The sequence below is a fragment of the Stenella coeruleoalba genome (assembly GCF_951394435.1).
Source record: "Stenella coeruleoalba genome assembly, chromosome: 8".
NCBI lineage: Eukaryota > Metazoa > Chordata > Mammalia > Artiodactyla > Delphinidae > Stenella > Stenella coeruleoalba.
Genome location: NC_137154.1, coordinates 78838236 through 78865249, shown reverse-complemented (window position 1 = coordinate 78865249; position 27014 = coordinate 78838236). Strand labels below are relative to the sequence as shown.

The 27014-nt window shown below is 37.1% G+C and overlaps 1 protein-coding gene across 2 annotated transcripts in view; it reads right to left on the bottom strand.

Annotated features, from left to right (window-relative positions):
- Positions 1-27014, bottom strand: part of DYNC2H1 (dynein cytoplasmic 2 heavy chain 1) — a 376702-nt gene that overhangs the window by 210811 nt on the left and 138877 nt on the right. Inside the window, exons 61-65 of one of the 2 annotated variants that reach the window (XM_079929106.1) lie at positions 18809-18935; positions 10378-10519; positions 9690-9799; positions 2899-2997; positions 1208-1331 (exon numbers count right to left, since the gene is read on the bottom strand). In XM_079929106.1, the coding sequence (XP_079785232.1) occupies positions 1208-1331; positions 2899-2997; positions 9690-9799; positions 10378-10519; positions 18809-18935 (602 nt within the window). The remainder of the gene's footprint in view (positions 1-1207; positions 1332-2898; positions 2998-9689; positions 9800-10377; positions 10520-18808; positions 18936-27014) is intronic. The other variant, XM_079929107.1, reaches the window with a different exon arrangement.

Genomic DNA, 27014 nt, shown 5'->3' with positions numbered 1-27014 from the left:
CAGACTAAAGGGAGTCAAATCCAGATGATCCTAAAGGTTCATTTCCACCCCCTTTAAGATAGCATAGCAAGAGGTAGCTCAACAGATCTGAATTAGCTCCAGGAAAGAACAGACTGAGACCAGAGACTGAACCCCAGGAAGTAAGTCCAGGTTATATCGGCAACAGTCCCACTACTAGGGTTCTTTCCATAACATATCAATCACTGCTAGGCTAAGCATACCTATTTGTGGGATAACAGGTGATCAGTAAATAGTACATTCTTTGCTATTTCTCTGCTATTTCTCTTTCTCTATTTCTCCCCAGTAACTCCAATTTTCTAAACTTTGTGGTACTAGCAAAGTGTGTGGTGTAAGTAAGTGTATGTACTTATATATAAGTACATGTCTATGACATTTTGCACAACAAGCTCTTACATAACTTTTCTAATATCAAAGTCTGGGTTAGGTACCTGCACAGAAAGGAGGTAACATAACAGTCCTAAGACCAGTATCCTTAGAGAGGCCTGCTTGCAAGGTTGGCCCATAACCATTGTATGGGAATTTGGATTTTGTTAAGGTTCTCACCATTCCCAGAATAGGTAAGAGTGGCTCACTGTGCTTAAGCTATTTGTTCAAACAATACGGTTTACGCTGAACACCTGCCTTCCTTTGGGGAGTCTGGAATTTTGCTACCTGCTAGACAGAGTGTGCTTACATAATAAGCCCCAATAAAAACTCTGGACACTGAGTCTCTAATAAGCTTCCTTGGTAGACAACTTTCATACGTGTTGTCACAACTCAGCCCTGGGGGAATTAGCACATTCTGTGTGACTCCAATGAAAGAAGACTCTTGGAAGCTTGCACCTAGGTTCTTGACTCTTGACTTCACCCTATGTGCCTTTTCTCTTTACTGACTTTGCTTTGCAACCTTTCCCTGCAATAAATCTAAGCCATGAGTGCTGAATCCCTTGAGTCTTCCTGGTAAAATATTGTTCCTGGGAATGGTGCGGGAGACCCTAACATGGTGCCTCTTTTACAAAGGCACTTTAAGTTTTTTACTTGCTGTTACTATTATATTCTGATGACATTACTATAATACAGTCCCCAAAAAGTTTTCCTCTCTTTAGATTCACTGAAAAGACCAAAAATGTCGAAGTTAGTTAATGAAGTTAATTATTTTGGATTTAAAAAGTAGTTACTCTCTGGAAACTGTCAAATATTCATTTACCTTGAGCAACGAGATCTCGTCTCAATAATGGATAAAGAACAGGTTCTATACCATCCATTTCTTGTATAATAAGGGTTTTCCCAAAACGTACTGCCAACTCAAGAGCTGTGATAAAGTTACTATCCTAAGAGAATAAATAAGAATACATATGAATTCCTTTATTACCTTAGATTTACAAAAGTCCTTACAGATAATGAATGAAGCTATTAACAGCAATAACACAAATATGTTAAAATTAATATGTATGTTAACAATACAAATTATTCATGATTGCTTTTCCAGTTATAAGTACTTGGTGATGAGTCAATTTAGTTGAATAAATTATCAAATAAATTCATAAATAATTTAAATAGACATATTAGAAAAAAAGGATTTTTACATTAACAATAAAAAAGCCTTTTAAAATTTTCTACTATGATTTCAAATTGATGTAGAAATTTTCAAATTCTACATGCAATAAGTTACTCATCCAAGTATTAATAAAAACTACTTTGGGGGCTTCCCTGGTGGCGCAGTGGTTGAGAGTCCGCTTGCCGATGCAGGGGACATGGGTTCGTGCCCCAGTCTGGGAAGATCCCACATGCCACGGAGCGGCTGGGCCCGTGAGCCATGGCCACTGAGACTGTGCGTCCGGAGCCTGTGCTCCGCAACAGGAGAGGCCACAACAGTGAGAGGCCCACGTACCACGGGAAAAAAAAAAAAAAAAATAGAAAACAACTACTTTGGTTGTACTCAATATCACATTGAATGGAAGAAGAAAGACAAGATGATGAATTCTAGTAAACTTACCTTGATGCGATAGTTCTAATTACTGTAAAAAGAACCTTTAGATAAAATTCTATAACCATTCAAGAATTTTTAGGCTTTCTGGCTAGGTAAAGAGTCATTTTAAATACCACTCTAAGCCTCCAACTGTGGTTAAAAAAATTTTAAATATTTGGATAATAATTATTAAGATCTCCTACTACAACTGTAAGTGGCATTAAATATTTTATATATTATATAAAGATATTACAATTATTCTTAAACACAAGTGAGTTAGATATCCCCATTTTGTAAGTGAAGAACATTTTAAAGAGTTAATTTTTCAAGCACCTGAAGCATATCTACAAAAATTAATCATACACTAGGCCTTCCCCGATAAAAAAAAAAAAAAAAACTGACCAAAAATAATTTCTTTGGTGAGATAAACATGACAGTGAAAAGTCACTACACAAAACATGATGGTTACATTTCATTGACCAACTGTCAAATCTTTGTACACAACAAAGATGCTCATTGATGAGTTACAGGAACAGGAAATTAAAAAGTCAAGGAGGTTTTCCTAATTCTCCAAACTAAGTAACTTACTTCTATAGCATCCTATACTTGTCTTTAATCATAATTTAGTATAAATGCTTATTTGTTTAGTGTAAGTAATTACTTAATTTTCATCTCCATGAGGGCAGGAATTACTCACTTATAAATTCCCAGGGCTTAGATCAACACCTTGCATATAGAAGCAATCAAACAAATATTCTTATTCCTTTTTACAAATTAGAAGACTAAAGCTAAGAAAGCTACATTTCCTTCCCAGGACCCATACCAGGTAAGTTATAAGACTCAGTTTTGAATCTATGTTTTCTGATTATAGTTCTTTTCACCACAAGATACCATTACTAGTTGGTATCTAAATTATAAGTAATACACACCTGCTGGTTAATAACTTCCAAACGTGAGTCTTTCAAATGTGTCTTTAACCATTCTGTAGCTTGGGAAGAAGGGTCTACCAGAAATGGGCAAACTCGACTCTAATTAAAAAAAAAAAAAGATTATAAGCTTTCATTAAATGAAAATAATTTCCTAAAAATTATTAATCAATTAATGAGTGAGTTTTTCTCTCAGGCTTTAGAGAACACAAATATACAACTACAATGAGGAAATAAGGGTACAGTTTTTAGCGGCACCAGAGGTTACATTAATCAATTTTACCAGTAATTAATACTAGATAATTAAATTTAACCACAGTAAAGTGAATATAGTCTTATTTACTACACAATAACACAGAAAATGTATATTAACAATACAGTAAGCAGGAGTTCTAGTCCTAAGTTGATGCCATTTGTACCTCTCTTTTTGGTTTTAAAATACACAGCCAAGTCATTCCCTAACTTTAGATATCCTTTGGTTGAATAAACCATAGAGGCCTTACAAGAGAAGTATGAGCTAATCATAAAAGTATCGTTGAAATAATTAGCAATAAAATTATTTCTATTTTAAGACTAATTTCTCTAAATTACTACATAGTTAATATTACAAAAGGAGTATCCTAGAAGAGAAAATTACATAAGATGATAGGTTAAGATCTAACAAACTAGGAACTAAACTCATTACAGAACGCCTTGCACTAATTAAACTCTGAAACAGAAAATTAGAAACCTGGCATTGTGCCCTATACATACAATGCCATTTAGCAAATTAAAGGAAGCCAATTATACATTTATACATCTGATCAATTTAAATAGATGTAAATATATTTAAATAAATTTTAAACCGTCTAATAGTCATTGTTACCTAGCAAATTAGATTTAAATAACAGCTGACCTTATTTTTCTTAAATTTTCACATTTATTTGAAAAATGTAATGCAGTTGTGTGCTATAGGGATAAAATAACACATGAAAGTCACAGTGAAGTGAAGACTTAGAACTGGGGTAGATCTAATAAGAACATGGATGTTATCTTAGTGGCATACCAAGAGGGAGAGGGATGGTGGGAATCACATGCCCTGGGGATTAACAGCATTTTATCAGAAATGCTGTTTAAAATTGCCAGCACATGGTGATAATAAAGAGCTGACTGACTTTAAAACAGCTTTATTATTGTTTTAAAACTCTCTCTAGACAATGCGGCCTCTTTTTACCTGCACCCAGAATGGACCACTCCCACCACAGCTCCACAGTGCTACCCCACTGTATGATCTTCCCCCAGCATCTATTTCTGGAGGCATCCAGAAATAGCAAAATAATATGGCTAGCAAATAGCTTCTTAAGTATTACCGAAGTATTACACCTAGGTTTTAGATCTCATTTTATGCTAGCATTCAATAGCAAACATTCCACAAGTAAACTAGATTTTGCCTAACCACAAAAATAACTATTTTAAATTTTAAAAAAGTTCTTACCCATGATTTCAAACCAATGATCTGATGCAGTTAAAAAGAGAATAAGATAATGTTTCAAAAAATCATGTTTTTAGCATAGAAAATATGCTTAAGAATTTCAAAGAAGGGCTTCGCTTGTGGCGCAGTGTTTGAGAGTCCCCCTGCCGATGCATGGGACACGGGTTCATGCCCCGGTCCGGGAAGATCCCACATGCCGCGGAGCGGCTAGGCCCGGGAAGATCCCACATGCCGCGGAGCGGCTAGGCCCGTGAGCCATGGCCGCTGAGCCTGCGCGTCCGGAGCCTGTGCTCCGCAATGGGAGAGGCCATAACAGTGAGAGGCCCGCGTATCGCAAAAAAAAAAAAAAAAAAAAAAAGAATTTCAAAGAATACTTACAAGTTTGTGTTCATCTTATTTATACTTCTCCAGAGATTTAGAGAAGACCTCTGAGGTATATTTTAGGTCTGTGTTCCATGATTAAATGTGGTAAAATTCTACATTTAACAAATTATAGTAGATCTAAAAATAGTGAGCTTTCATTCATTCATGCTAATCATTCATCTACCATATGTTGAATAATGATTATAATAAGACAACACGAGAGATACAAAAATTAATAAGATACATTCCCTTACCTTCATTGGTCACACATCTAATAAAGAAGCAAAAAAACGAAAATTTTTTCAATCAAAAAGGACACAAAATTCTATAGGTGGATCACAGGCAGAGTTAGGAGAAGCTGCTAGGAAGCAATTCAAGTCAAACTAGGTCAAAAAAAATAGGACTTGGCCAGGCAAAGAAGTAAAAAAAGCAAATTAGGCCAAAACAACAGCCTGATTGAGAGAAGAATGAAAAGCTGGGAGTATCTGGAAAACTACCAGTAGTTTGGCATAGTTGGAATAAAAAGTATAGACAAAGATGATGCATATAAAATGGCAGGAGTAATCAGAGGTCTTTCTGATCATGAAGAGCATTTTATGCCATGTTTAAGGATAATGAAATTTTTATACTGCAGGTAGTGGGTAGTCACTGAAATATATTAATCAAGGAACTGTGATGATCAGATTAACATTTTAGGAGGATCACTCCAAAATAAAGGAACTGATACAGGGGCAGGGGACCAACTGCTATAATAATGTATTTATCCAGGTACAACATGATGAAGGCCTAAGTGAAGCCACTGGCAGTAGATGTGGTTAGAAGAGAATGAATTCATGACACATTTGAGAAGTAGATTTGACAAGACTTGCTGAATAACTAACTGAATGTAAAAGTAAAGAGACATAGTAAGAATGAGTTGCAGATTTGCAGTTTGCATTACTGGACCAAGACTGTGACATCTCCAGTGTTAGGAAATAAAAGAGAAGCAGGTTATAGGGAGTGGGTGAGGAAGAGAAACAATTATTAAAGTACATAGCTACCTTTGCCTAGCATGCATGCCCCACTCAATGCATTTCTCATGGGATTATCTATCATCTAGCACTGCACACAAGAGATGAGCAGGTGACCCAAACTAACCAATCAGAATCTTTCTGGGGAAGTAACAAATACTGGAAAGGAAGGGAAGAGATATCTTTAGTCTGAGAACATAAATTGTGATAATGGTAAACCTGGAGTCGCCAATGTCTATCCTTAACACAGGGTAGAAAGAACCTATCCAAGAATAAATCCATCTCTTAAGATGGAGAGAGAGAGAGATGTCCTGGTAACACCATTCGAATCCTGAAGCTAGTCCCAATCTTCTGAACACCTCAGTTATTTAAAAGCATAAGTTGCTTTTTTTAAGGAAAAAAAAAAGTACTAAAGTTGGCCACTAAAAGATTCTTGACTAAAAGTTTTTTTAAAAAATGATTAAAGACAGAGCTTGAGCTACCTACAAAGCTCCAGGTAACAATATCTAACAGGAAATTAGAACAACAGAGCTCAAAACAGAGGTCAAAGGCTAGAGACACATGATATCTATTGGCAAAAAAAAAATGATTAGGTAGTGGACATTTTTGAAAGCGATTATTTTTTTTCTTCCAGTTTTACTGATATAACTGACACACAACACTGTGTAAGTTAAGGTGTATAGCATAATGATCTGACTTACATACATCATGAAATGTTTATCACAGTAAGTTTAGGGAACGTCCATCATCTCATACAGGTACAAAATTAGAGAAATAGAAAAAAATTTATTTTTCCTTGTCATGAGAATTCTTAGGATTTGCTCTCTAAGCAACTTTCATATATAACATACAGCAGTGTTAATTATATTTATCATGTTGTACATACATCCTTAGTGCTTATTTATCTTATAACTGGAAGTTTGGACTTTTTGACTTTCATCCAATAAGAAAAAGACTATTTTTCAAACATCTATAAAACTCTATAATTTTATTTTTATTTTTAATAACCACAAGTGGGATAAGAGTAGAAACATTTTGTAAATAAAACTAAAGCTCATCTTTTGATAAGATAAGGAGAATTATATTAACAGGAATAACATAAAATAAATAAGTTAAAACATATACAGAAAAACACATATCTTGGAGAGGAAGCCTTACAGCATAGACTGCCTAGATGGCACTGTTTGAATCTTGGCTCTACCTCTTGACAGCTCTGTGACCCTGAACAAGAAACTTAATCCTTTTGTATCTCAACTTCCTTATCTACAAAAAGGGATAATACATGTACCTACTAAATAGGGTTGATTTGAAAATTAAATGAGTTAAGAGTTTAAGTGCTTTACTTGTATTAATTCTTAAATAATAATATATGAAAAACATAGTAAGTACATTTAAGTGTTGATTATTGTTATGCATTTGGGATTTAATGAAAAAATGTTTTCCCTATGCAATTTACCTTTACAATTTTATGTTCTTTAGACTAATAGCAAATTAGTTTGCATTTCCTCAGCATACACTAAATGGCAGGAAAGGAAAAAAAAAATCTCAGAAATTGAGTGGTATAAAGAAAACTAATTTGACACTGAACTGTCCATAAACAATAAAAAAAAACATACCTAGTACATCTTCACAAGAAAAATTTATAATACTGTGAAATTTAAACCAAGAAAAATTTACAAGACTGTGAAATTTAAATTAATCATATTTTTCCATCTTCTTTCTGGATGCTTTCACTCACACCTCTCCATAGTGTCTCATACTCTCCATTTATCCCCTGAGTTCCACAATATTACAAAGATCATACAATTATCTTCCAAACAAGGACACGTTTGAGAGTAAAGAAAAAATTATTAATAATCACATCAGGAGAACAGGTGTAAATCATAGTCCAAGCAATCCAGGACATCACGGTCAAGATTTTCCCCTGCTCCTCAAGGACATAGGTCATATGAGCTTTCTGTGGCAGATAATTATTTGACTATTTCCTCACCCAGATAACACATGTTCTTCAACAGTTAGCTTAAACCAAATATGAGAATTCCAAGCATCTTTTGTTGTAAGACAAGGAATAATTTTGGACATAAAAGGCTATCCTTAGCACCAATAAGGGATTGAGCGACTATAGCCCTTGCATCTGGGAAATCCCGCACTGAATCTCTGAAAAACTTTATTGTAGTTAGTGAGGAGACATGCTATATCTCTGAATCAAAAATACATTTAATTCATCACACCTAGTCATTTTTTTCTCAGGGAAGACTCCCAGAAACCCAATTTGTACATATTTAGACATCTAACTTCATATCACATGGTAATGTTAATGAGTAGATGTTATAGACTTGTTGTATCCAACCACACACGCAACTACAACAGTTTATTCTAAATCTAGTCCACCTTAGAATTAAGATAAAATGTTAACCATAATGGAAAATTCATTTCAACAAAATGACTAATTACTCTAACAAGTTTGTGCAAATGGTTTTGTTTTGTCATATAAATGCATATGTGTCTGTAAGAAACTTGGCAATATTAAATACAAAGTAAACTAAGCTTGTCATTAAAATTAATTTCAAAGACAATATCCCCCAAATTCATCATGAAAGACAATTTAATTCAGAATACAAAAGTAAATATTTTCAATTACTATTAACAGTAAAAAATAAAAATTATTGTGATATATTTTTCCTAAAAGCCTCTGATTTGTTATGGAATAAAAAAGAAAAATTCTTAAACTAGTATTTTTTTTTTTAATCTGCAAACAATTGCTTTCTTGGAGTACTGAAAAAAGGAGTGACTATGAAACCTTGGGAAAGGAATAACAAATATGATAAAAAGTACTAGGTTGTAATGAATTTATTTACATACACATTTAGAGTTCCAGATTTGTAATTCTAGTGTGAAAAATAATAATAAAAATGTTTAGAAAATAAATTAAAGTTTAAGCCAAATCAAATTAAAAGAAGGCAAAATTGTGTAATCTTTGTTCAACGACTTCTATGCTAGTAAGACACCAATGTATAGAGTCAAAGCATAGTCAGCTGATTAACAGGTCAAATCAAACAGAATAAATTATCCAGGAATGAACAGGGACCACAATTCATACTCACAATATGAATCATATAATAATACAGCTTACACTACCTAAGGAGAAGCATTTAATGTTTATATTTTCTTTGAGATGTGGAGTTATGAGATAAAGAAATGGTGTGTGGACAGAGAGAAGGGTTGTAGAGAGGAAAGAAAACACTGGTAATATAGAGTATAAACTGTTGAGATAAAAAGAACAGAAAAAACAAAACATATTTTCAAGGGAGAAATGTTATCTTCCAAATCCTGTATCAGAAAGGTAAACTAAAGTAATGGTAAAAAAAATCAAACTTCATACAAAGAAATGATTTGCTTGTATACAAGATTTTGAATTTGGTTTTCACACTCACTGCTAATTAAGGTATAATTGTTTCAACTTTAAATAATTACTTTTTGGAAACATATACTATGTAAAAGAACAATTTTCCAAAATATGCACATGGTTATCTTTAACTTATAACCCAAAACTCATCCATCTTCACTTTCCATAACTTTGTAAAACAAAATGAAATAAAAGTATAAAATTTTTATTTTTAAAATATACTCTAGATGAAAGAACTATATAACCAAATGAATCAAGTGTCCCTAAAACATTTCTATTATTATCAGGAAGTTCAATTTAAAATATTTTGCCATCAAAATGATACCATTTTTATTTATACTTTTGTATTAAGGTAAAAAATAAATTACACTGAAAATTTTAGAGATGCTACCTGAATCACAAATGGATTTTTATTAGCAAAATATTTTTTACTTTTACTTAACTAAGACTAACTGTGAAAGCCTAAGGATTTGAAGAAGGTAGTTCATGGAGCAAGCTTCAAAAAAAAACATTTCTAATGAGAAGATTAAAGTAGATTAATTACCTGCAAGATAACAAGAGCATTTTCTATGGAAAGGTCATCTGATGGTAGGCCTTCACTTTTCCAAATTAACTGTTCACTTTCAGTACAAAGAAACCTCCTCAGATCAAATTCTGAAAAATTAAGATATCAATAATACTTTGCTACAATAATCTTATGCTTGATAAAAGAAAGGGAATAAAATTATTTATAATATACTCAAACAAAAGTCCCATGATCATTCTTAATACACAATCCATTCTTCTGCATTTAGAATCAGAAACTAAAGAGAAAAAAAGTTTTAAAAAGTGCAAAGGAATGAAACTCAAATTATATTTCTTCTATCAAATGAATGTTTCACAACTATAATAATTTGCGAAAACCACAAAATTCACAAAGAATTTTGGAATTCCTACATCTCATCTTACCATATGAAATTAGTGTAAAAATTAATAAAATGTTTAACTGCATTCATACAACATCAAAATAATTCAGTGGTGTCAGTTTCAAAAAGAGATTTTATGGGTAGAAGAGTCATTATAATAAAGCGATTCTCAGAACATCTGTAGAATTTAGCAAATCTAAAGTAGCTATGGTATCCTTTAACTTACAGAAAATTTTCCCCATTTAAAAAAAAGTAAAATGACAAAAATCAAAAGATGTGCTTTTTAGTATACTGAAATTTCAAATTTATGAATAACTAAATACAAACTTTCAAGACCAGCTGACTTGGTCCATTCTACCAAACAGGTTTTTCTCAGACCCTCAGGAGCAGCAGAAAGATATGTAATAAATGCAGCGGCTAGCTGAGCTCTTTTAGGAAGAGTAGCTAATTCCTCTGTTATCTCTGTAACCTGGAAAAAAAAGGAGAGAGAGAGCAACATATGGATATGTTCTAAGATAGAAAAAAAATATTGATAGCTTCACAAATTGAAGTTCTGACTATAGAAAAAATCATTTATTGGTTTAAAGTAATAACATGTCTGAACAAAATTGTCGAAATGTAAAAATACCAACAAGACCTCAGACCTTGCTGTGATATTAAAACAATGTATAAAATCCCAACATATCTGTAAAGAAGAATATATTTTGTCATTGAAATTTCCTAATAATTCTAATAAACACTGTGAATTAGCATCACTTTGAAAAACATGATTTAGGTAACACAGAGTATGAGCAAAGGTAAAAAACAAAAATTAAGCATGGAGACTCTTTAATTAGAAGCATAGTGTGGCTAATGCATAAGCCTGAGCAGAAAGAGTACCAAAATAGGAATAATGAAAAGAGAAACACAGAATTGACTGGAAGGAGGAAGATTTGAAAGTCTTCCCATGCCATGCAAAGTAGCTTCAGTTTTAACCTGCGGTAATAATGAGCCACTGAAAGTGTTTAAACAGAGCAGTGAGTGATGTAATGAGACTGGGTTTTAGAAAGATAATTCAGCTGACAAATAAGAATCAACTAATTAAAGGGTCAGACAGGAGAAAGACAAGTCAGGAGAATTCAGGTGAAAAAAGAAAAAGAAGAGAATTAAGGAGGGAAGACAACTATGAGGGATATTTGCAAAGGGATACAAATTAATAGAAGGAGTCTAAGATAATCCACATATTTTTAGTTTTGATGCCTATAAGAAAGATGCCTTACGATACATAGGAAATAAAAGAGATTTCATATGAGAAAAGAAAATAAGTTAATTTAGACATGTATTTGAGTTCCGGAGACAGCTGAATGCCAATATCTAAGGTATAGTTACAAATATGAATTTAAAAGTCAGCAGATTAGAAACATAGCTCTGGTCAGCATCATCATTTGGGTGATATTCTTAAGACTGGATGAGAATTCCTAGAATAGCTGCAGAGAAAGGAGCTGAGGAAGAGAATACTGAGGGGGCAATCGACATTATTGGATAAGCAGATGAGAAGGATCCAGCAAAGGCAGGAATCTAACTGCTTAAAACAAAAACAAAAACAAAATCAAAACAAATGAACAGAAACAAGAGACAACACTTTAACAAAGTTGAAATAAGAGAGAATCTCAAACACAAATAAATAGCTGACAGTGTCAAATCCTAAGAGGACTGTCTTGGTAAAGGTAAGTCCAAACAAGGCTCTAAACAGTACTAAATTTTCCACAACTCATTTTTACCACTACCTTTTCCTAACTAAAAGAGGAATAGGATGCTTTGTCTAAAATCCATTCATATAGAGATATTTTGCTTAAAGACTAATTCACGGCAGAGCTTCAAGATGGCGGGGGAGTAAGACGTGGAGATCACCTTCCTCTCCACAAATACATCAGAAATACATCTACATGTGGAACAACTCCTACAGAACACCTACTGAACGCTGGTAGAAGACCTCAGACTTTCTAAAAGGCAAAAAACTCCCCATGTACCTGGGTAGGGCAAAAGAAAAAAGAAAAAACAGAGACAAAAGAATAGGGATGGGACCTGCACCAGTGGGAGGGAGCTGTGAAGTCAGAAAAATTTCCACGCACTAGGAAGCCCCTTCACTGGTGGAGACAGGGGGTGGTGGGGGGGAAGCTTCAGAGTCATGGAGGAGAGTGCAGCAACAAGGGTGCGGAGGACAAAGTGGAGAGATTCCCGCACAGAGGATCAGTGCCGACCAGCACTCACCAGTCTGAGAGGCTTGTCTGCTCACCCACAGGGACAGGTGGGGGCTGGGAGTGGAGATTCGGGTTTCAGAGGTCAGATCCCAGGGAGGGGACCTGGGTTGGCTGTGTGAACACAGCCGGCAGGGGGCTAGTGCGCCTCAGCTAGACGGGAGGCAGTCCGGTAAAATGTCTGGAACTGCGTAAGAGGCAAGACACCATTGTTTCGTAGTGTGCAAGGAGACGGGATTCAGAGCACCATGTAAATGAGCTCCAGAGACAGGCGCAAACCGTGGCTATCAGCGCAGACACCAGAGATGGGCATGAGACACTAAGGTTGCTGCTGCCGCCACCAAGAAGCCTGCGTGCAAGCACAGGTCACTATCCACACCTCCCCTCCCGGCAGCCTGTGCAGCCCACCACTGCCAGGGTCCTGTGATCCAGGAACAACTTCCCCAGGAGAACACATGGCATGCCTCAGGCTGTTGCAACAAAATGCTGACCTCTGCCGCTGTAGGTTCAACCCGCATTCCGTACCCCTACCTCCCCCTGGCTTGAGTAAGCCATAGACCCCTAATACGCTGCTGCTTTAATCCTGTCCCGTCTGGGCAGGGAACAGATGCCCTCACGCGACCTACAAGCAGAGGCAGGGCCAAATCCAAAGCTGAACCCCAGAAGCTGGGCGAACAAAGAAGAAAAAGGGAAATCTCTCCATGAAGCCTCAGGAGCAGCGGATTAAAACTCCACAGTCAACTTGACGTACCCTGCATCTTTGGAAAACCTGAATATACAATGAAACATCCCAAAACTGAGGCAGTGGACTTTGGGAATAACTGCAGACTTGGGGTTTGCTTTCTGCATATAATTTGTTTCTGGTTTTATGTTTATCTTACTTTAGTATTTAGAGCTTATTATCACTGGCAGATTTACTTACTGATTTGGTTGAATTCTTCCTTTTTATACATATATAAATATTTTTCCTTTTTCTCCTTTTGTGACTATGTATGGATATGCTTCTTTGTGTAATTTTGTCTGTATAGCTTTGCTTCTATCATTGTCTTAGGGTTCTGTGTGGCTTTTTTTTTTTTTTTTTTAGTATACATTTTACTGCTTGTTATCATTGGTGGATTTGTTTTTTGGATTGGCTGCTCTCTCTTTTTTTTATTACTTTTTTATTTTTTTGTTTTTAATAATATTTTTTACTTTTCAATTTAATTTTTTTCTTTCTTTCTTTTTTTTCTCCCTTTTCTTCTGAGTCATGTGGTTGACAGAGTCTTGCTGCTCCAGCCAGGTGTCAAGCCTGAGCATCTGAGGTGCGAGAGCTGAGTTCAGGACATGGGTCCACCAGAGACTTCCCGGCCCCACCCGTAATATCAAACGGCAAAAGCTCTCTCAGAGATCTCCATCTCAACGTGAAGGCCCAGCTCCACTAAACGACCAGCAAGCTACAGCACCCTATGCCAAACAACTAGCAAGAGAGGAACACAACCCCACGTGTTACCAGAGAGGCAGCCTAAAATCATAATAAGGTTACAGACAACCCAAAACACACCAAAAGACGTGGTCCTGCCCACCAGAAAGACAAGATCCAGCCTCATCCACCAGAACACAGGCACCAGTCCCCTACCCCAGGAAACCTACACAACCCACTGAACCAACCTTACCCACTGGAGGCAGACACCAAAAACAACAGGAACTACGAACCTGCAGCCTGCGAAAAGGGGACCCCAAACACAGTAAGTTAAGAAAATGAGAAGACAGAGAAATACACAACAGATGAAGGAGCAATGTAAAAACCCACCAGACCAAACAAATGAAGAGGAAATAGGCAGTCTAACTGAAAAAGAGTTCAGAGTAATGATAGTAAAGATGATCCAAAATCCTGGAAATAGAATGGAGAAAATACAAGAAACATTTAACAAGGACCTAGAAGAACTAAAGAGCAAACAAACAATGATGAACAACACAAAAAATGAAATTAAAAATTCTCTAGAAGGAATCAATAGCAGAATAACTGAGGCAGAAGAACACATAAGTGGCCTGAAAGTTAAAACAGTGGAAATCACTGTTGCATAGCAGAATAAAGAAAAAAGAATGAAAAGAATTGAAGACAGTCTCATAGACCTCTGGGACAACATTAAATGCACCAACATTTGAATTATAGGGGTCCCAGAAGAAGAAGAGAAAAAGAGAGGGACTGAGAAAATATTTGAAGAGACTATAGTTGAAAACTTCCCTAATATGGGAAAGGAAATAGTCAATCAAGTCCAGGAAGTGCAGAGAGTCCCATACAGGATAAATCCAAGGAAAAAATACTCCATGACACATATTAATCAAACTATTAAAAATGAAATACAAATAAAAAATATTAAAAGCAGCAAGGGAAAAGCAACAAATAACATACAAGGGAATCCCCATAAGGTTAACAGCTGATCTTTCAGCAGAAACTCTGCAAACCAGAAGGGAGTGGGAGGACATATTTAAAGTGATGAGAGAAAAACCTACAACCAAGATTACTCTACCCAGAAAGGATATCATTCGGATTCGATGGAGAAATTAAACCTTTACAGACAAGCGAAAGCTAAGAGCATTTAGCACCATCAAACCAGTTTAACAACAAATCCTAAAGGAACTTCTCTAGGCAGGAAACACAAGAGAAGGAAAGACCTACAATAACCCAAAACAATTAATAAAATGGTAATACGAACACATATATTGATAACTACATTAAATGTAAATGGATTAAGTGCTCCAACCAAAACACATAGACACCTGAATGGGTACAAAAACAAGACCTATATATATGCAGTCTACAACAGACCCACTTCAGACCTAGGGACACATACAAACTGAAAGTGAGGGGATGGAAAAAGATATTCCATGCAAATACAAATCAGAAGGAAGATGGAGTAGCAATTCTCGTATCGGACAAAATAGACTTTAAAATAAAGACTATTACAAGAGACAAAGAAGGACACTACATAATGATCAAGGGATCAATCCAAGAAGAAGATATAACAATTGTAAATATTTATGCACCCCACATAGGAGCACCTCAATACTTAAGGCGAATACTAACAGCCATAAACAGGGAAATCGATAGTAACACAATCATAGTAGGGAACTTTAACATCCCACTTTCACCAATGGATAGATCATCCAAAATGAAAATAAAAAAGGAAACACAAACATTAAATGATAACTTAAACAAGATGGACTTAATTTATATTTAAAGGACATTCCATCCAAAAACAACAGAATACTCTTTCTTCTCAAGTGCTAATGGAATATTCTCCAGGATAGATCATACCATGGGTCACAAATCAAGCCTTGGTAAATTTAAGAAAATTGAAATCGTATCAAGTATCTTTTCCGACCACAATGCTATGAAACTAGATATCAACTACAGGAAAAAATCTGTGAAAAATACAAACACATGAAGGCTAAACAATACACTACTAAATAACCAAGAGATCATTGAATAAATCAAAGGAAAAAACCTAGAAACAAGTGACAATGAAAACACTATGACCCAAAACCTAGGGGATGCAGCAAAAGCAGTTCTAAGAGGGAGGTTTATAGCAATATAATCCTACCTCAAGAAACAAGAAATATCTCAAATAAACAACCTAAAGTTACACCTTAAGCAATTAGAGAAAGAAGAACAAAAAAATCCCAAAGTTAACAGAAGGAAAGAAATCATAAATATCAGACTAGAAATAAATGATAAAGAAATGGAGAAAAAAATAGCTAAGATCAATAAAACTAAAAGCTGGTTCTTTGAGAAGATAAACAAAATTGATAAACCATTAGCCAGACTCATCAAGCATAAAAGGGAGAAGACTCAAATCAACAGAATTAGAAATGAAAAAGCAGAAGTAACAACTGACACTGCAGAAAAACAGAGGATCATAAGAGATTACTACAAGCAACTACATGCCAATGATATGGACAACTTGGAAGAAATGAACAAATTCTTAGAAAAGCACAACCTCCCGAGACTGAACCAGGAAGAAACAGAAAATATAAACAGGCCAATCACAAGCACTGAAATTGAAACTGTGATTAAAAATCTTCCAACAGGGCTTCCCTGGTGGCACAGTGTTGAGAGTCCGCCTACCGATGCAGGGGACATGGGTTCGTGCCCTGGTCCGGGAAGATCCCATATGCCGCAGAGCGGCTGGGCCCATGAGCCATGGCCGCTGAGCCTGCGCGTCCAGAGCCTGTGCTCTGCAACGGGAGAGGCCACAACAGTGAGAGGCCCGCGTACCGCAAAAAAAAAAAAAAATCTTCCAACAAACAAAAGCTCAGGACCCGATGGATTCACAGGCAAATTCTATTAAACATTTAGAGAAGAGCTAACACCTATCCTTCTGAACCTCTTCCAAAATATAGTAGAGGGAGGAACTCTCCTAAACTCATCGTACGAGGCCACCATCACCCTGATAACAAAACCAAAGATGTCACCAAAAAAGAAAATTAGACCAATATCACTGATAAACATAAATGCAAAAATCCTCAACAAGATACTAGCAAACAGAATCCAGCAGCACATTAAAAGGATCATACACCCTGATCAAGTGGGGTTTATTCCAGTAATGCAAGGATTCTTCAATATACGCAAATCAATCAATGTGATAAAGCATATTAACGAATTGAAGGAGAAAACCATATGATCATCTCAATAGATGCAGAAAAAGCTTTCGACATAATTCAACACCCACTTATAAAAACTCTACAGAACATAGGTATAGAGGGAACTTACCTCAACGTAATAAAGTCCATATATGACAAACCCACAGCCAACATCATTCTCAATGGTGAAAAACTGAAACCATTTCCACTAAGATCAGGAACAAGACAAGGTTGCCCACTCTCACCACTCTTATTCAACATAGTTTTGGAAGTTTTAGCCACAGCAATCAGACAAGAAAAAGAAATAAAACGAATTCAAATCGGAAAAGAAGAAATAAAACTGTCACTGTTTGCAGATGACATACTATTCATAGAGAATCGCAATGATGCTACCAGAAAACTACTAGAGCTAATCAATGAATTTGGTAAAGTTGCAGGATACAAAATTAATTCACAGAAATCTCCTGCATTCCTATACACTAATGATGAAAAATCTGAAAGAGAAATTAAGGAAATACTCCCATTTACCACTGCAACAAAAAGAATAAAATACCTAGGAATAAACCTACCTAAGGAGACAAAAGACCTGTATGCAGAAAACTCTAAGACACTGATGAAAGAAATTAAAGATGATAGAAACAGATGGAGAGATATACCATGTGCTTGGATTGGAAGAATCAACTTTGTGAAAATGACTATACCACCCAAAGCAATCTACAGATTCAGTGCAACCCCTATCAAACTACCAATGGCATTTTTCACAGAACTAGAACAAAAAATGTCACAATTTTTATGGAAACACGAAAGACCCCGAATAGCCAAAGCAATCTTGAGAAAGAAAACTGGAGCTGGAGGAATCAGGCTCCCTGTCTTCAGACTATACTACAAAGCCACAGTAATGAAGACAGAATGGTATTGCCACAAAAACAGAAATATAGATCAATGGAACAGGATAGAAAGCCCAGAGATCAATCCACGCACATATGGTCACCTTATTTTTGGTAAAGGAGGCAAGAATATAAAATGGTGGAAAGTCTACAAGGAGAACTACAATACGACTCAGCAATCCCACTACTGGGCATATACCCTGAGAAAACCATAATTCAAAAAGAGACATGTACCACAATGTTCATTGCAGCACTATTTACAATATACAGGACATGTAAGCAACCTAAGTGTCCATCAACAGATGAATGGATACAGAAGATGTGGCACATATATACAATGGAATATTCCTCAGGCATAAAAAGAAATGAAACTGAGTTATTTGTAATGAGGTAGATGGACATAGATACTGTCATACGGAGTGAAGTAAGTCAGAAAGAGAAAAACAAATACTGTATGCTAACATACATATATGGAATCTAAAAAAAATGGTTCTGAAGAACCTAGGGGCAGGACAGGAATAAAGACGCAGACAGAGAATGGACTTGAGGACACAGGGAGGGGGAAGAGTAAGCTGGGACGAAGTGATAGAGTGGCATGGACATATGTACACTACCAAATGTAAAACAGATAGCTAGTGGGAAGCAGTCACATAGCACAGGGAGATCAGCTCGGTGCTTTGTGTCCACCTACCTAGAGGGGTGGGATAGGAAGTGTGGGAGGGAGCCGCAAGTAGGAGGAGATATGGGGATATATGTTTATGTATAGCTGATTCACTTTGTTATACAGCAGAAACTAACTCACCAGTGTAAAGCAATTATACTCCAATAAAGATGTTAAAAAAAAAAAAGATTAATTCACATCATGGCCATTAATATCTAGATAATTTATCCTAAGCCAGGGCTGAAATTTAATGGATATGTTTTCCTTTTCATTTTGTTTACAAATACATTATCTTACACATTTCCTGTGTTTTAAACAATGCTTCTTTATGACCTCTCTTTCAAACAAACCTGCGCATTCCATCTCTTGTGTTCTCTGTCAAGCTGATTAATCAAGACTTCTGCAGCTTTAATTGTTTCTTGTGCTTTGCTTACTTCAGCTTCAAGTTTGGCAGCTTCTGAAGTCCTGCTCTGAAATCTATGAAAACATTAAAGTTTAATTAAAGACAACTGGATTTAAGATAGATTTAATTAAATTATGCTTATATAGTAAAGTGAACTTTTATACAATAATTTAATTAACTATAATATTGATAATATTTGCATATAAAATATCATTAATGTAAGAGACACAATACCAACACATACATTTAAAGGGGAACATTCTCACAGGGCCTTAATGTCCTACTACATTATGTATAAACTTATGAATATGACATTCAAAGGCCCAGTCATAATATTGATCTATCTTTTCAGTTTTATTTCATTTTACTCAGTTCAGTAAAACTATATGTCAACATCTGAAGAATTTTATATTCTCAGAAAATGCCCTTTTATCTGCTGTGCCCTTCAACAGGATGTTCCGTTTGCCTAGAATACTCTCCACCTCCTTCCTTATCCCTATCTCATTCCTCACTCTAACTCCCTCAAATATATACCTATCAAAAATATAAATAAAATCTTAAAACTCACCTGATATATTCAGCCCATCAGATATGTTCTCTCCCTATGTGCCCATTTGCTAAAGTTTAAAACTTTTAAATTATTTTCCTTAAAAATACTTGTACATATATATTATTTTATTAAATATAATAGTAATATTCCTATTACTTAGTCCTTCAACAAATATGTAAGTGCCTTCAAAATGCTCAGGATTCTGCCAATTCTCAGAATAGTTGAAAGTAAGTATTACAATTCTCATTTTATATATATGGAGACTTGAATCCAAACAGATTATTGCACAGGTCTCCCCAACAGTAAGCAGAGGATCTAAAATTCATATATGGCTGTGTCTGATATTAAGTTCCAGGCATTTTACAGTACTTTTATTGCCTCTCTAAGTGCTCTATTCCTCCCTTCCCTAGACATAAGACTCTAGGAGTCACTTGTCCAAAATGGTAGCCACATAAATAAAATTAAAAATTCAATTCCTCAGTCACATTATCCACAAGGTCCTCAGTAATATTATTCAGAAGGTTTTCATAATAATCCTTCCAAAATACTGGTAGTATAGTGTAGTGACTAAGAAAAGGAACTTTATGGAGTCAGACAAATACAAAATCTAATGCTTGCTTAGTCATTTACTAACTGCTTAACTTAGGCAAATAAATTTTTCCAATCTTTAGCTTCCTAGTCTGCAAAATGTAAGAACATCCACCTCTCAGTGTTGTTTTAAGTATTAAAAATGATGAATACGTAAAGTGACTAGGACAACACCTGACACATGCAAATGACTAACAAATGGAGTCAAACATTGGTATCATAAGCTAACAACTCAATAAATATTTGACAATTATCTGAGTATTATTAAGCACTGATTCTGAGCATGTAACACTGAAAATAATATATTATTTTCCTTATACTTCTCTAATTATACCAGGAAGGAAATTATGTGATTTCATTTCTGTATGTCTAACATAAAAAACATTCAGGAATATGAAAAACATTGAATTTATGGGTTTGAAGATTTTTTTGTTTATTCTCTATAAATAAACATATATAAATGTAAAAGAGATAACTGTTTTCTAACGCTGTAGAGAAAAAAAAAATTCAGTTTTCAGTCTGATGAATTTTTTCTTGGTGCAATAATTTGTATTTCTTTCAGAAGAAAGAAAAGGATACATAACACACCACTTAAAGAAAAAAATATGTTTATAGAAAAGTTTTAGGAGGTCGAAGGGAAGATGGCGGAAGAGTAAGACGCGGAGATCACCTTCCTCTCCACAGATACACCAGAAATACATCTACACGTGGAACAACTCCTGCAGAACACCTACTGAAGGCTGGCAGAAGACCTCAGACCTCCCAAAAGGCAAGAAACTCCCCACGTACCTGGGTAGGGCAAAAGGAAAAAAGAATAAACAGAGACAAAAGAATAGGGACGGCACCTGCACCAGTGGGAGGGAGCTGTGAAGGAGGAAAAGTTTCCACACACTAGGAAGCCCCTTCGCGGGCGGAGACTGCGGGAGGCGGAGGGGGGAGCTTCGAAGCCGCGGAGGAGTGCACAGCAACGGGTGCGGAGGGCAAAGCGGGGAGATTCCCGCACAGAGGATCGGTGCCGACCGGCACTCACCAGCCCGAGAGGCTTGTTTGCTCACCCGCCGGGACGGGCGGGGCTGCGAGCTGAGGCTCTGAGGCTAGGGTTTCGGTTTCGGACGGAGCGCAGGGAGAGGACTGGGGTTGGCGGCTTGAACATAGCCTGAAGGGGTTAGTGCACCACAGCTAGCCGGGAGGGAGTCCGGGGAAAAGCCGGCACCTGCCGAAGAGGCAAGAGACTTTTTCTTCCCTCTTTGTTTCCTGGTGCGTGAGGAGAGGGGTTTAAGAACGCTGCTTAAAGGAACTCCAGAGACGGGCGCGAGCCGCGGCTGAGGGCGCGGACCCCAGAGACGGGCGCGAGCCGCGGCTGAGGGCGCGGACCCCAGAGACGGGCGCGAGCCGCGGCTGAGGGCGCTGACTCCAGAGACGGGCGCAAGCCGCGGCTGGAGGCGCGGACCCCAAGGCGGGCGGGAGACGTTGGGGCTGCTGCTGCCGCCACCAAGGGGCCTGTGCGCGAGCGCAGGTCGCTCTCCACTCCCCTCTTCCGCGGAGCCTGTGCAGCCCGCCACTGCCGGGTTCCCGGGATCCGGAGACGACTTCCCCGGGAGAGCGCACGGCGGGCCTCGGGCTGGTGCAGAGTCACGCCGGACTTTGCCGCCGCAGGCCCGCCCCGCATTCCGTGCCCCTCCCTCCCCGCCGCCGGCCTCCGTACGCCAGAACCCCCGAATCAGCGGCTCCTTTAACCCCGTCCTGTCTGAGCAAAAAACAGACGCCCTCCAGCGACCTACACGCAGAGGCAGGGCCAAATCCAAAGCTGAGCCCCTGGGAGCTGTGAGAACAAAGAAGAGAAAGGGAAATCTCTCCCAGCAGCCTCAGAAGCAGCGGATTAAAGCTCCACAATCAACTTGATGTACCCTGCATCTGTGGAATACATGAATAGACAGCCAATCATCCCAAATTAAGGAGGTGGACTTTGGGAGCAAGATCTATGATTTTTCTCCCTATTCCTCTTTTTGTGAATGTGTATGTGTATGCTTCTGTGTGAGATCTTGTCTGTATAGTCTTGCTTCCACCATTTGTCCTAGGTTCTATCCGTCCATGGTTTTTTCTTAAAATTTTTTTTCTTAATAATCAATTTTAATTTTAAGAACGTTATTATACTTTACCTTCGTCCTTTCTTTCTTTCTTTCTTTCCTTCCTTCCTTCCCTCCTTTAGACAACGAATCATCCCAAATTGAGGAGGTGGTCTCTGACAGCAAGATTTATGATTTTTCCCCCTTTACCTCTTTTTGTGAGGGTGTATGTGTACGCTTCTGTGTAAGACTTTGTCTGTATAGCTTTGCTTCCAACATTTGTCCTAAGGTTCTATCCGTCCCTTTTTTTTTTTTTTTTTTCTAATTAAGAATTTTTTAATTCAATAACTTTATTATACTCTATTTTATTTTTACTGTATCTTCTTTCTGTTTTCCCTTCTTTCCCTCCTCCCTTCCTTCCTCCCTCCCTCCTTTCGTTCCTTCTTGCCTTCTTTCCTTCCTTGCTTCTTTCTTTCTTCCTTCCTTCCTTCCTTCCTTCCCTCCTTCCTTCCCTCCTTTAGACAACGAATTATCCCAAATTGAGGAGGTGGTCTCTGACAGCAAGATTTATGATTTTTCCCCCTTTACCTCTTTTTGTGAAGGTGTATGTGTACGCTTCTGTGTAAGACTTTGTCTGTACAGCTTTGCTTCCAACATTTGTCCTAAGGTTCTATCCGTCCTTTTTTTTTTTTTCTAATTAAGAATTTTTTAATTCAATAACTTTATTATACTCTATTTTATTTTTACTGTATCTTCTTTCTGTTTTCCCTTCTTTCCCTCCTTCCTTCCTTCCTCCCTCCCTCCTTTCGTTCCTTCTTGCCTTCTTTCTTTCTTCCTTCCTTCCTTCCTTCCTTCCCTCCTTCCTTCCCTCCTTTAGACAACGAATTATCCCAAATTGAGGAGGTGGTCTCTGACAGCAAGATTTATGATTTTTCCCCCTTTACCTCTTTTTGTGAGGGTGTATGTGTACGCTTCTGTGTAAGACTTTGTCTGTACAGCTTTGCTTCCAACATTTGTCCTAAGGTTCTATCCGTCCTTTTTTTTTTTTTTTTTCTAATTAAGAATTTTTTAATTCAATAACTTTATTATACTTTATTTTATTTTTACTGTATCTTCTTTCTTTTTGTTTTTACTTCTTTCCCTCCTTCCTTCCTCCCTCCCTCCCTCCCTCCTTTCGTTCCTTCTTGCCTTCTTTCCTTCTTTGCTTCTTTCTTTCTTTCTTCCTTCCTTCCTTCCTTCCTTCCCTCCTTCCTTCCCTCCTTTCCTTCTTCCTTTCCTCATACGTCTACTAATTCCCTCTACTTTTTCTCCCTTTTATTCTGAGCCGTGTGGATGAAAGGCTCTTGGTGCTCCAGCCAGGAGGCAGGGCTCTCCCTCTGAGGTAGGAGAGCCAACTTCAAGACACTGGTTCACAAGAGACCTCCCAGCTCCAGATAATATCAAACGGCGAAAATCTCCCAGAGACCTCCATCTTAACACCAGCACCCAGCTTCACTCAACGACCAGCAAGCCACAGTGCTGGACAACCTGTGCCAAACAACTAGCAAAACAGGAACACAACCCCACCCATTAGCAGAGAGGCTGCCTAAAATCATAATAAGGCCACAGACACCCCAAAACACACCACCAGACGTGAACCTGCCCACTAGAGAGACAAGATCCAGCCTCTTCCACCACAACACAGGCACTAGTCCCCTTCACCAGGAAGCATACACAACCCACTGAACCAACCTTAGCCACTGGAGACAGACATCAAAAACAGGAGGAACTACGAACCTGCAGCCTGCAAAAAGGAGACCCCAAACACAGTAAGATAAGCAAAATGAGAAAACAGAAAAACACACAGCAGATAAAGGAGCAAGATAAAAATGCACCAGACCTAACAAATGAAGAGGAAATAGGCAGTCTACCTGAAAAAGAATTCAGAATAATGATAGTAAGGTTGATCCGAAATCTTGGAGATAGAATGGACAATAGAATGGACAAAATGCAAGAATCAGTTAACAAGGACCTAGAAGAACTAAAGATGAAACAAGCAATGATGAACAACACAATAAATGAAATTAAAAATACTCTAGATGGGATCAATAGCAGAATAACTGAGGCAGAAGAACGGATAAGTGACCTGGAAGATAAAATAGTGGAAATAACTACTGCAGAGCAGAATAAAGAAAAAAGAATGAAAAGAACTGAGGACAGTCTCAGAGACCTCTGGGACAACATTAAACGCACCAACATTCGAATTATAGGGGTTCCAGAAGAAGAAGAGAAAAAGAAAGGGACTGAGAAAATATTTGAAGAGATTATAGTTGAAAACTTCCCTAATATGGGAAAGGAAATAGTTAATCAAGTCCAGGAAGCACAGAGAGTCCCATACAGGATAAATACAAGGAGAAATACACCAAGACACATATTAATCAAACTGTCAAAAATTAAATACAAAGAAAGCATATTAAAAGCAGCAAGGGAAAAACAACAAATAACACATAAGGGAATCCCCATAAGGTTAACTGCTGATCTTTCAGCAGAAACCCTACAAGCCAGAAGGGAGTGGCAGGACATACTGAAAGTGATGAAGGAGAAAAACCTGCAACCAAGACTACTCTACCCAGCAAGGATCTCATTCAGATTTGATGGAGAAATAAAAACCTTTACAGACAAGCAAAAGCTGAGAGAGTTCAGCACCACCAAACCAGCTTTACAACAAATGCTAAAGGATCTTCTCTAGGCAAGAAACACAAGAGAAGGAAAAGACCTATAATAACGAACCCAAAACAATATAGAAAATGGGAATAGGAACATACATATCGATAATTACCTTAAATGTAAATGGACTAAATGCTCCCACCAAAAGACACAGATTAGCTGAATGGATACAAAAACAAGACCCTTACATATGCTGTCTACAAGAGACCCACTTCAGACCTAGAGACACATACAGACTAAAAGTAAGGGGATGGAAAAAGATATTCCATGCAAATGGAAACCAAAAGAAAGCTGGAGTAGCAATTCTCATATCAGACAAAATAGACTTTAAAATAAGGACTATTAAAAGAGACAAAGAAGGACACTACATAATGATCAAGGGATCGATCCAAGAAGAAGATATAACAATTGTAAATATTTATGCACCCAACATAGGAGCACCTCAATACATAAGGCAAATACTAACAGCCATAAAAGGGGAAATTGACAGTAACACATTCATAGTAGGGGACTTAAACACCCCACTTTCACCCATGGACAGATCATCCAAAATGAAAATAAATAAGGAAACACAAGCTTTAAATGATACATTAAACAAGATGGACTTAATTGATATTTATAGGACACTCCATCCAAAAACAACAGAATACACATTTTTCTCAAGTGCTCACGGAACATTCTCCAGGATAGATCATATCTTGGGTCACAAATCAAGCCTTGGCAAATTTAAGAAAATTGAAATTGTATCAAGTATCTTTTCTGACCACAACGCCATGAGACTAGATATCAATTACAGGAAAAGATCTGTAAAAAATACAAACACATGGAGGCTAAACAATACACTACTTAATAATGAAGTGATCACTGAAGAAATCAAAGAGGAAATCAAAAAATACCTAGAAACAAATGACAATGGAGACACAACGACCCAAAACCTGTGGGATGCAGCAAAAGCAGTTCTAAGGGGGAAGTTTATAGCAATACAAGCCCACCTTAAGAAGCAGGAGACATCTAGAATAAACAACCTAACCTTGCACCTCAAGCAACTAGAGAAAGAAGAACAAAAAAACCCCAAAGCTAGCAGAAGGAAAGAAATCATAAAAATCAGATCAGAAATAAATGAAAAAGAAATGAAGGAAAAATAGCAAAGATCAATGAAACTAAAAGCTGGTTCTTTGAGAAGATAAACAAAATAGATAAACCACTAGCCAGACTTATCAAGAAAAAAAGGGAGAAGACTCAAATCAATAGAATTAGAAATGAAAAAGGAGAGGTAACAACTGACACTGCAGAAATAAAAGAGATCATGAGAGATTACTACAAGCAACTCTATGCCAATAAAATGGACAATCTGGAAGAAATGGACAAATTCTTAGAAATGCACAACCTGCCAAGACTGAATCAGGAAGAAATAGAAAATATGAACAGACCAATCACAAGCACTGAAATTGAAACTGTGATTAAAAATCTTCCAACAAAGAAAAGCCCAGGACCAGATGGCTTCACAGGCGAATTCTATCAAACATTTAGAGAAGAGCTAACACCTATCCTTCTCAAACTCTTCCAAAATATAGCAGAGGGAGGAACACTCCCAAACTCATTCTACGAGGCCACCATCACCTTGATACCAAAACCAGGCAAGGATGTCACAAAGAAAGAAAACTACAGACCAATATCACTGATGAACATAGATGCAAAAATCCTCAACAAAATACTAGCAAACAGAATCCAACAGCACATTAAAAGGATCATACACCATGATCAGGTGGGGTTTGTTCCAGGAATGCAAGGATTCTTCAATATACGCAAATCTATCAATGTGATAAACCATATTAACAAACTGAAGGAGAAAAACCATATGATCATCTCAATAGATGCAGAGAAAGCTTTTGACAAAATTCAACACCCATTTATGATAAAAACCCTGCAGAAAGTAGGCATAGAGGGAACTTTCCTCAACATAATAAAGGCCATATACGACAAGCCCACAGCAAACATCATCCTCAATGGTGAAAAACTGAAAGCATTTCCACTAAGATCAGGAACAAGACAAGGGTGCCCACTCTCACCACTCTTATTCAACATAGTTTTGGAAGTTTTAGCCACAGCAATCAGAGAAGAGAAGGAAATAAAAGGAATACAAATCGGAAAAGAAGAAGTAAAGCTGTCACTGTTTGCAGATGACATGATCCTATACATAGAGAAGCCTAAAGATGCTACCAGAAAACTACTAGAGCTAATCA